Source organism: Nipponia nippon, unplaced genomic scaffold, assembly GCF_047370975.1.
Source record: "Nipponia nippon isolate SJK-2023a ecotype South Korea unplaced genomic scaffold, ASM4737097v1 scaffold_3, whole genome shotgun sequence".
Taxonomy (NCBI): Eukaryota; Metazoa; Chordata; class Aves; order Pelecaniformes; family Threskiornithidae; genus Nipponia; species Nipponia nippon.
In genome coordinates, this window is record NW_028262347.1 from 38,327,276 (window position 1) to 38,338,510 (window position 11,235).

At 42.2% G+C, this 11,235-nt stretch overlaps 1 protein-coding gene across 2 annotated transcripts in view; it reads left to right on the forward strand.

Annotated features, from left to right (window-relative positions):
• Window positions 1–10,801, forward strand: part of MSRB3 (methionine sulfoxide reductase B3) — an 87,023-nt gene extending 76,222 nt beyond the window's left edge. For both annotated transcript variants that reach the window (XM_087764057.1, XM_087764056.1), the window contains 2 exons: window positions 2,842–2,939; window positions 8,017–10,801. In XM_087764057.1, coding sequence (XP_087620183.1) covers window positions 2,842–2,939; window positions 8,017–8,181 — 263 coding nt within the window. In that variant the 3' untranslated portion in view covers window positions 8,182–10,801. The remainder of the gene's footprint in view (window positions 1–2,841; window positions 2,940–8,016) is intronic.
• Window positions 10,802–11,235: the final 434 nt, after the last annotated feature.

Genomic DNA, 11,235 nt, shown 5'->3' on the forward strand with positions numbered 1-11,235 from the left:
GGATTGATTTTCCTGGTGAATCTGGCTCATCAGCTCAATGAGCAGTTCACTTGTCTTCCTCTCCAGGTCGGCAGAGTGTTGGTGTGTCTCGCGGTACCCTTCAGGACCTTGTCTGTTGCAAGGTTGCTCAGTTTTCAGGCAACCCTCATGGAGTTACTGGTTTGTCACAGCAGTGCTGGTGTCGGGCCTGCCACATCACTCAAGAAGGGATGGCATCACCAAGAGTTAAAAGTCCACACTGTGGAGACACAGGCTGTTTCCTAGTCCCTGTCTTGGGGACCATATGTGGCGGTGGTGGAGCCTTTGTAACATGTGTCACATGTAGCATGAACTGACAGCCTAAAATGAAGTCAATCCAGTTGGGTACAAAGGCTACTTCAGGAGGAGCTTGCCTGTTTATATAGGTTTCAGATGACTTCATTTTTCAAAAGTGCATGGAGTGCATCCAAAGCAAATCATTTTTCTGTGGTGAATGGGAAGACCAAAAGGAAAAGTCTGGAGAAAGGAGGATGGATGGTCTTCCTTTAATGTCAAAGCTGTCATAAACACTTCTCCTTCAAACCCTTCTCACAAGATAATTTTCTCAGCAAGACACAGATTGCTTCAATCTCTGTGTAGCAGCCTTTGAAGCTTCCCCCTTATTGCTGTTATGGAGGAGGCAGGGTTGTCTGAGAATTTCTGCAGCACTAAAGTGTTCCTCCTCCAGAGGCTTTCACACGATCTGATTAGGTGGTTGCTCCAAACAGCTCCCTCTTTGGAACTTCTCAGCCATCACACAAGGGCAAACTGATATGTCTGGTTTGCAAAGTTATTAAATTAAAAAAACTAAAAAGGCTTCATTAAAAATATTCTGACCAGCTCTATGTAACACCTCAATTTTCATTAGACAGAGGCCCAGCTAAGAAGATGACGAATGGTGTTGGAAAGGAGCCACCAATTAGGAAACATTAATTTTTCTGTCAACAGGATAACCCCTTTTGCAAAACTTGTCATATGTTTATTGCTTTTCTGTTTGTGAAGGTATTTGTTTGGCAGAGATATTTTGCATGAGGGGAAGGATTTATAATTTTTTTTTTTATGGTTGTCATTGCTGCACTGTTTTGAGTTCCTGTCTTGTGGGATGTTTTCCCTGTTCAGAGTTCTTGCTCCTCAATCTGTCTCCTGTCTGTAACTCTTCCATTTGCAATCCTTTTTGGGAAAAAAGTGACTCTACTTACTTCTGCAGTGAGTTCTGGGGTGGAAACACCTGGGATAGTAGTAGGCGGCTTGGGAGCATAGGACCTGGGGCTTGCAATGCCTTCAGGTTGCAGGCTTAGGAATGCTACTATATGGGTGTTCCCAAAAGGAAGAGAAATGCGTTTCTGAGCATTTCTTTCTTAAAAAATTATGCCTGTTACGCTTGCATCCTAATAAGTGTTCTTCCATATTTAATGGTTTAAGATACAACTGAAGACATAAGTATTTTTTTCCAGTTTACACACTTTCTTTACGCACATTCAGAAAACTCGGTAGCTTCCTCACTTCCTTTTAGTGTATAGGAAATTTTACTCACTTTACTTATTGGAAGCTGTATACATCCTTTATTCATCTGCATGCAGTGATTCGCAGCTGCTGCTGTGTTTCTTAATAGCTTATTGCAAGTCATTTTATGAAATAATCAGTAGCAAATGCTTAACAGATATTAGAAGAAGAAACAAGGAAGTTCTGTGTACGTGGGCATATGTGTAATACACAGAGAGCAAGAGTTGCCTGTGCATGTTGTTATATTTGGCAAGAGACTGAATGAGAAGGACAGATAGCCGGTGAGGTTTCAGATGGGCACTGGTAGATGTTGACATGACCTTAAAGCCTATCAGATTCTTACATGGGAACCCAGCTTCAAGAAATGGAGCATATGATGACAGGTTTTTGAGGGGTGGCTGAAAAGTTACAGCTGTGTAATGGGTATCTACTGGGACACTGAATAGACCTGCGTTGTTTTTTACCTGTGTTGTGGAGAGGGGGAGGCTTGGCATGGAACAGTTAAAGAGTGGAAGGTCATTATTTAGATGGTAAGTGGCCATTACTTGTAGATCAGGTGTACACCTCATCATCATCTGGCGTCAGGTCACGTTGCTCAGCGCTCAGCTAGCAGCTGTGTTGACCATACATGTTAGTGAGTGCAGTTGTTTTGTCCTGGATGCAGACCACATGCAGACCATCTTCTAGTGTCTAATATAGGCATAGTTAGGACTCCACCTGTCCATGGCTGATCTGAAGCACTCGTTACTGTTTTGAAATTAGACACAATGCTAGTCATTTCGTTGCCTTTAATGTGTGATGGGTCAGGGTCTCAGCACATCCTTCTGGGTGTGACCATGCTTTCGTGAAAGCAAAGGTTAAGGCAGGTTTTGGGGCTCTAAATTGCAACTTACCAACTCTTTTTTAAGGTACCTTTACACTGCAAAAGCAAAACCACTTGTGTTCCATAATGTCTCACTGTTTGTCTTCAGGGTGGAATTTGTGGTTTTTTAAACTGATGGTGAGGCTGAATCTGGCTTATCTGAGCAACCACCTTCGTGCCTGAGCTAACCTGCTACCACTGCTTGCGGTGGAGTGCAGGAATCTCTGTTGAGATGGAAGGTGGGCAGCTGGTGGCAGCTTAGTCCTTGCCTGTAAACAACTTTGTATTTAGGGGGGAGATTTTCCAAAGTACCTAAGTGATTTAGGATCCAAAATCTCCATTTCAGTTATTTCCAGGCTCTGAAGTGAGGTAAACATTTTTCAAAGTGTGATTCTGTCTTGCTTTTTACAATGCCAGCTGCCACCAAGACTCTTAATTATCTTGTTCCTCTTTTCCAGGTTGGCCTTCCTTCTATGATGTGATCAGTCCTGACGCAATTACTTCCAATGATGATTTCTCCTATGGGATGCATCGGATTGAAATATCCTGCAGTCAGGTTAGTTTATAGCACACACAGACCATTCCGATGGCAAAGGCTGCAAAAATCATTACAACGTGCTGTACTTTCCCTAAGATTTGCAAACCTTTCAGTTCCATTAAATAGTAATCATTGTGAGAGAGCACAATGGGTCGTAGGTATAACAGCTGGGTGGAACAAGCTGAAGGCACAAAGGGCTCGTTGGAATGCAGGTTGTTGTCTCGTGTGAGATTTAACAGAGCAGATGTAAATGGTTGGACTTGGTGCTGAATCTACAAAAATTGTCTTCCTGAAAAGGGTCCCTTCAAAGGAGCTCCTGAGCCTGAGCCTGGCTGACTGACTCCACACGTGAGCAGTTGAGAGGGAAGTCGAAAGCAGTGGAGCGACTCTCTGTGTGCTGATTCCATCACTGCGCATTACTGTGCAGCCGTGCTAACTCATTCCCAACACTCATTCCCAGCGCAGTCCTAATGGCTGCCTCAAACAATCCCATCTGCTGTAATAATGAAGTCAGTAGTCATTCAAAACATGCCCAAATTTTCCGTTATCTGTCTTGTTCTACTTCTCTCACGCTTTGTGCTGCCCTCCTCTCTGTGAAGAGAATGGCATAATCATTACCTAGCAAAGGGAGAAGCTGCTGCATTGGCGTTTGGCAGACGTACCCAGCAGCTTGCAGTCCTCTAGCTCCACATGCTCAAACTCCTCCTGAGAGAAGCAGCAGCTTCATTTGGGCCATGAGAATTTGCTGTTCTCTTTCCTGACAGTATTGGTGGAGGGATAACTGATTTCATCCCTGACAATATGCATCCTTGCTAGCCAATCAGTCCTCGTATATAAATGCTCAGAGTTAAAAAGCTTTCCCAAAAAAGGCAAGATTGTCTTTAGGGAGAATCCATTAACTTCAGTCTGGGTAGAGGGTTTGGCCCAACGTGTTAATGGCCAAATTAGCACGTCTGCTAGATGTCATGTGTACTACATAATTCTGTAGTTTTTACATTGATGATATGCTTTCGAAGATCCATTTCACACTTTTTGGGAACATCCGTTTCCCTAAATTGCCTAGCGAGGTAGCAGTGGGACTGCAGACTGGGAATCTCGTGCTTCAGCAGTGATTACTGGCATAATCAAAAACGCAACCCACTCACTTCAGCTCTGCCTAGTAGGCCTGAATAGTGCTAAAATCAGCGTACTGCCGACCTGCTGAGCCTGTATCTGCTGACACCCTTCAAGAGATGGCCAGAGCTCCTGGTTTCACCTGAGAGAAGCCCAAGGCAGCCTGTGGTCAGGCCAAGGAATCTGGGAATGTCATTTACCTGTTGCCAAACAAAATAGCGTTAGCAGACCTGAGACCAGCAGTATTAGCAGCAGTCGCATGCAGACGCCATAAAATTAAAGCAAAACCAAAAACTGAATTTAAAGCATTAAGAAAAAAATACGACCAAGGTTGCTATATAATCCAATGGCAACTTCCTACCAGCTACTCCAGCTTCCTGGGGCAATAACCCCACTGATGATCAAGTCATGCAGGAAAGTAGCTTGAGGAATGGTGAGCATCTTTGCAGCCACCGCTCAGCATAGTTAATACTGCCGCATTGTATATCCATAACAAAACCATTTCCTCCCCTCCTTGGAGCCCTAGGAAGGTGAATCACACATGCAGCTGCAAAAAAACGCAGTTTTACTGCAGCCTGGAAAGCAGTGGGATTGATATGGCAGGCCTTGGTAGAACTGGAGGGAAATACCCTCTCCCACACCCAAAACCTTATTAATCTTTTGCAGATGAAAAAGTAGTTGATTTTTCTTTAAAAGTCCTTCCACCTGTCTGAGAGAATAAAAAACCTCTCTTTTAATGTTCTCCATTATAGAAAGCAAACACTGGCGGAAAATTGCTGTAATATTAATCAGAGACATCCATGGGATTATCCTAGAAATAACTTCTACAGTTTTTTGGAAACACATCACCCTGGATATATTTTAAAGGTCAATGATTAGTGACAGGTAGAAGTTAATTACAAATTCATTTGAGGAATACTGTAAAACTGGTTGCATCTCTCTTTTTTTTTCTCTTTCCTGCTGGAGAGTCCCTTCCCCTGAGGTCTCCCTAGCTATTATTTGTACCTGTACAAATCAATAAAATTCTGTAGTCACAGAAGTACTGTTTGCACGTTGATAGCTCGGACTCGGCTACAGCAGCTGACTGCAAGCTGCTTTCCCTGCCTCCCAGCAGCATATTAGAACCAGGAGGCTTGGGAGATCCAAGCATACTGACAGTTAGCCGTGACCCCCCTTTCCTGCTCCCAAACACATACTTCAGATGCTTTACTCTAACTGTTTCACCGTCCCAGTGCATTCTGCCCAATATATTTATGTGCAAGGCCGCAACAGATGATTGTTTCTTTTTGGGAGGCTTTGCAGACACGGATATACGTCCTAGAAAAATGGTCGGCACCTATTATGTGTGGGGAGGACAGTCAAATCAATTCATCCTTTGTACTCTCAGCTGAGGGCCAGGTTTCTTATACTGTGATACAAAGGATTGAATTACATTTCTTTTCAGGGCAGATGAGTTATAGAGTCCTCTACAGAGAGAATCGCCACATAAATTTTTGGTGAGGGGTAGTCTCAAAAGGTAACAAATTTTGCAGTAATCCAATCCTGGTGTGATTCTGCCATCACAAGAAGGTGTAGTGAGACTACCTTGGACTCTCACACAGCTTCTCAGGTTTTGCGAGGAAGACCTTTTTGATAGATTGTCTTTGTAGTCTGTATGTGAGTATATTACTCCTGCAGACCGTTTCTCTCCACGGTTTCTCTTGTTCTGTTTCTGTCCAGTGGAGAGGGAATGATTTATCTTTGGTTAAATGTTAATCTGGAAAAGATCTGTTTAACACTTCTAGTCAGGAGGTTTTGAAGCATTCTTAGTTGAGATGAGATGATTTAATTAGGATGCTGAGCATTTAGAAAAATACTCTCTCTGGGACACTTTAAGTTTTTTTAGATGTTTTTTCCCCAAGGTATGGAAAAGCTTTATGGTCAGGTGAAATGCCTCATTGTGAGAGACTCCACTCTGAGAAACAGCTCGGGTTTTCTGCCTAAACTGCCTAAAAAAGGCCTTCAATCTAAAGGAGTATGAAATAAAATAAGCAGTGGAGAATGGAGGAAAGGGTAGCAAGACAGCAGTCGTTCAGGAACAAGACTCGAAGCTTCGTCTTCTCTAGTTCCTATGCAACTTTCCTTTGCTTTTTCCGTATTTGCCGTGTTTTGTCTTCCTTCCTTACAAAGCCGAGCAGCTGCTGCTTAACCCAAAGTCACCCACGCCTTTTCCCCTTGCCTGTGGGAGCTCGTCGTGCTGATACCACGGGCTAGAAGTGCCCTTGTTTGTTATTGGGGTTCTTGCTGGACTGCCGCGGCTGTTTCAGCGACACTTCCCCAGGAGCAGGGAGCCTGCCCTGGGATGTGGCTGCACGGGTGGGACTGACGGGCCGGAGCACTGAGGCTTCACATGCCTGCCTGCCCTGCTCCCAGAGTCCGGGAGGATTATTGTTTCAGCTGTCATTAAACGAGAAGAGTTTCTGTCCCTCCTAGCTGGTGTGAGAGCCTCCCCCAGCATTTCAGTCTGTTGAGAGGTTTTAACCTGAAGCCAAGACTTCACCTGCTTCTACAGACACCCTTCCTACTGCTTTGGTGAATTAAAGGCCATAACAGCAGGAGGACATTAGCAACACATTAACTGCAGGGTAGAGATTTGCCATCACTAACTCATTCACCGTTCGGAATAATCAGTATTGCCTGTATGTATTTGGGATACTACGAATTAATTAAATGTTAAGAATAATTTGCAGTCTTTAATTTCTGCTGTCTGACTGTGAGCCCACGAGCAGCTCTGTGATCTCAGTTACATCATTCTGGCTCTCACTGAGATCAGCTATTGACTTGAAAGGCCAAGGCTCTTTGGTAAAGCAGCATGACTTTCCTGTTCAAGATAAATATTTCTCCAGTGCAAGGTTTTATTTTTTTATTTCTCATGGCAGGCTGTAAAAATGAACTTGTGGAATTTAAGTGACTAATTACAAGAAGTTCTTATTATCCAGATAAGTTGTCAGCCATAATGTGCAGTGATAGTAATCCTAGTTTTTGAATAAGGATCGACTGAATCAGCTTCTTCAAAAAATTGTACTCTTCTGTAAAGCAGGGGACTATTACCTTTCTTACAGACAGGAGCAGTAGTGTTCACCCTGAATACCACTGCAAGTATCCGAGGCTGATTGATACAGAACAAAAGTGTCAACAGACCATCTGTAGTTTCATGTTCCTTACAAAAAGCAAATTCAGCATCATTCCTATTTATAATTACTCCCAGCTAAAGATTATTCATTCAGAAATATTTTACATATCTTCACTACAGGTCTTTTTCAGTCACCTGTCCCTGTCTCCTATATACTACAGAAAATAGTATGAGATGAGTAGTGGATGAGCTCCATCCCCTCCAGGGGCGAGAAGCAGAGGTGCAACCAAAAGGACACTGATGCTCAAGAGTGCCAGGCTGTGGAAAGAAAAAAAAAAAAAAAAAAAGAGTATGAGGGCATACTCCAAAGAATATCTTCACTGCTTTAGGTCCTTGCCAGAATCACCAAGGGGTTTAGTGTTTTCTTACTGAGGGACATAGCAGATGGCTGCAGGCTGAGGAGGGCCCAGAGCTCAGGCTGCCCCTTTCTTACACAGCTGTCCTTACAGCAGTAACTGAAACGTGGGCAGTGCTGCCCTCACCACCATGTTTTTAACTGAGCTCCTGCCATGAGATCATTACAGGGATAGGTGGCTTCTCAGAAATAGTGGCCCAGCTAAATATGTTCAGTGGCACGAAGGGAAACACCCAGGAAGTTTGGGCTTGAAGTCTTAGGCACCTGTGGTGTCTCAGAAGATTATCTTCCTGGATCACCCTTGCAAATAAATGTAGGTTGTAAGTCCCACTTGAAGGGGCGATGTAGGCACTGATGTGCTTCCTTGGAGGCGGCTGTTAGTCATTGCTTAACACCACGGTGATGCCATCGAGCTGCACAGAGACACAGTGATACTCTATTGTATTTTGTTTCAGTGTGGTGCTCACCTGGGGCATATTTTTGACGATGGACCTCGCCCAACTGGCAAACGGTACTGCACAAACTCTGCTTCGTTATCTTTCAAGCCAGCAGACAAGAACAACGCTGGAGAAGGCAGTGGTAACGCCAGTCCTGCCCAAACAGGCAAAGCTGAGCTGTAGGAGGAAGCAAAGCCTGCAGGAAACTGTGCTGATCCCACACAGCTTACAAGGAATGTTTTCTAAGTTGCCTGCTCTCTTACATCCTAAGAATGTTTAAATGTATGAAAGTATTTTGCACCATCCTTCTTCTTCCTCACGTTTTCGGAACTGAGGCCTTGCCTGCCGGTGCATTTACTATATAATTGGATTGAAAAATGTGTTGACTGACTCCACAGGTTTTCTTTTCCTTTCTTTTCTTTGAGATTGTTTTGGGGAATCCTTAAATTGAGAGGCTTTGGCATCATTAGTTATTACTTTCTTCTTAGTGCTGTGTTACTCTAGGTTTGAACACGATTCCTTTTTGTGTGGGAGATGGGACTTGTGTTTATCTCCAGTCTATAGGAAACTTCTGGGCATAAGAAAATCCTGAATTCCTAGCACATCTCTGCTTTGTTCTGACTTGCGAGGCATGCAGCCTTTGGTCATATGTATTCAGCCATCTCCCAGCATCAGCCACACCCTGCAAAAACTTGTAGTTATGGCTGTTCCTTCCCGACTGAGAGAGATGGATGAGATGTAAAGCCCATCCTTTGGCTAATTTACTGCCAAAATTTCAAGGGTGTGCTTGAAAGGATGTAAACATTGTCTCAGCATCTGTTTTTCCCCTTTGTTTTGTATTTAAATCAAGGTTTTAACTAGTAAGGCTCACTTTTGTGGGCTACTAATGAGGCTTTGTCTTTTGGTGAGGCCTGTTCAGCAACTGTAATTCAATCTGAATTAAAGGTGAAATCTGCAGGGGGTAATTATATGGACAAGTGCAGAGAGAAACTTGAGAAGTGAAGTGATGAGGGATGACACTAGGCTCTTTATCTTGTCAGTTGCTACAAGGATTCAGAAACACGACAGTTTCTGCTAAAAGGGAGTTTAGGAATGAATGCGGCAGAATGAGGGAGACCCTCCCGGAGTATCCAGTTTTAAAGATTAGCTGGTCTGGATGCATACTGCCTACAAGGCCACAGCCTTTAATCTGTGCAATTGCGGTGTGGGACGTGAGTGAGGGGGTTGGTTTAAGAAATTAGGAAATTAATTTGAAAAAAGCCTATCAGAGCTCCAGAAATTTTCATGTAGCAAAATTTGCTGTCCCATAAGATATTTTTCACAGCTGCTTTTAGATTTTGTTGAGTAACAGTTTGTCTAGAATTGTGCATAATACTGTTCTTTAAGCTATACTATGCGCTATTTGCTAACACCACTTTGCCTTTAAGCATTGAGAGACTTAATATAGTATTTAATTTTATTAGCAAACTTTGTGACTAACATATTTGGATCCAATTTTGTTTCTAGTAGGAGCAAAGCGACCACTGATTTTTATGGAAGCAGGATTGAGGTTTTTATGTCAGTGATAATAAACATATTATCTAAAGTACAAACATCTTTCAGTTAAAATATACCTACTGTAAAAGCATATGGAATGGTCAGAATTGCCTTTTTTTAGCGACATAAGACAGACATGAAAAAAGGGTATAATACCTTAACATTGAATAGATGCAAATAAGGATGATAAATATTTAGAGCTAAAACACTCGGGTTCTGCTGTAGCGAGCACCTACTCATATGAGTATTCCCCCAGATGTCATGCAAGGAATTGCTCATCGGCTGCAGGAAAGGTTGTGCAGCCTGACCTTTGGTGTTTCAAGGCGGTCGAATTTTTCCTGGTCCCATTGGTTTTTAGCAATTTCTTCTAGAAGGACTGCTTTTATCCCTTGCCTTTATTTAAAGAAAAGTAGGTTTTCTCTACCACATTTTCTGTCATAAACATAAAAAAGGCAGCATCTATAAAAATGTGGTACATAAATGTGGTTTAATTCCAGATTGCTGTTGGATTTAAGTGTTATCAAATTTCAGTATATTCCTGCCTTATGTTAAAGAAATATATTGCTTAAACTTCAGTACGCAGTAATGTATGCTGTCCTACAGGAGATTTATTTTTGCAGGATATGGAGTGCAATGAAATGAGTCAATATGGTGAGGTGTATGTGATCTCTGGGAGTTAGACCATTTAACATAGGAAATGCATTGTTCTCTCTTGTGCGCAAACTATACCACAGTGCAGTGCAAGGTAAGACAGATTTCCTTTTATTGCTCTTAGAAGATGCTAGTAAGGGCTAGTATTGAACCCTCCAAATTTGGTTCAGTCTGGTTATGATCATGACAGGGAAAGTTGGGAGCTGAGCACAATGTATAGAATAATAGGAGAATATTTCTGTATGTTTAAATTTTGCACTGTCTAGATGCTTATAAAAACTGAATGCAAACTCTGTAGAAATAGCAAACTATATTTTATAATATCTCTATTGTTACTCAGACGTTTAAATAGCATACCTTAAAATATCATGTAAGTCACACATGTTATTTATATATGCTATATATATATAAAATTGCACATGTTTTTTATATATATATACGTACACAGACATATATTATCCAAGTATAATTTTAGCCTTCGGTACCTTTTTAATAACTAAAACCTTTCCTTAAGAGGGTTCAATACTTTTAAGAAATCGAATATACATTTTTCAAACTAAATTTGTTTTCATATATTTGTTGTACACAAATATAAAATAAATTTCTTTATAAATAATTCTGTTCTCCTTCCTTATTTATCTGGTTTTATGTCAGGTTTTTGTGCCCCTAGCTGCAGCATGTCTTAGGGAGCTGCTTTTACTTTGCTTTCCCTTGCTTACTGTGAATATTATATATCCAGCACTTTATCTCCAGCAGGTTTCTGGCAGGGGTGCAGCACTGCAGGGTACCAGATGTCCTTGCACTTACCTGCTTTCAAGAGAGTATCACAAGCACCCAGGCCCAATAGAGAGGGAAAATGTTTAGAGAAAGACTCAACTTTTACTTTACAAAACTTTTGGCCGTTTCCAAAAGATGCGGTGTGGGATGTGGTGAGTCGCAGGCGTGCCATAGGAGCACCACGGTGCCTGGGCTCAGTCTGCAGTGAAGGAATTTGGCTGGAAAGTTGGTTTCTGTCAAGGTTTCATCTCCAAGGATGCAGGTTTGGAATGC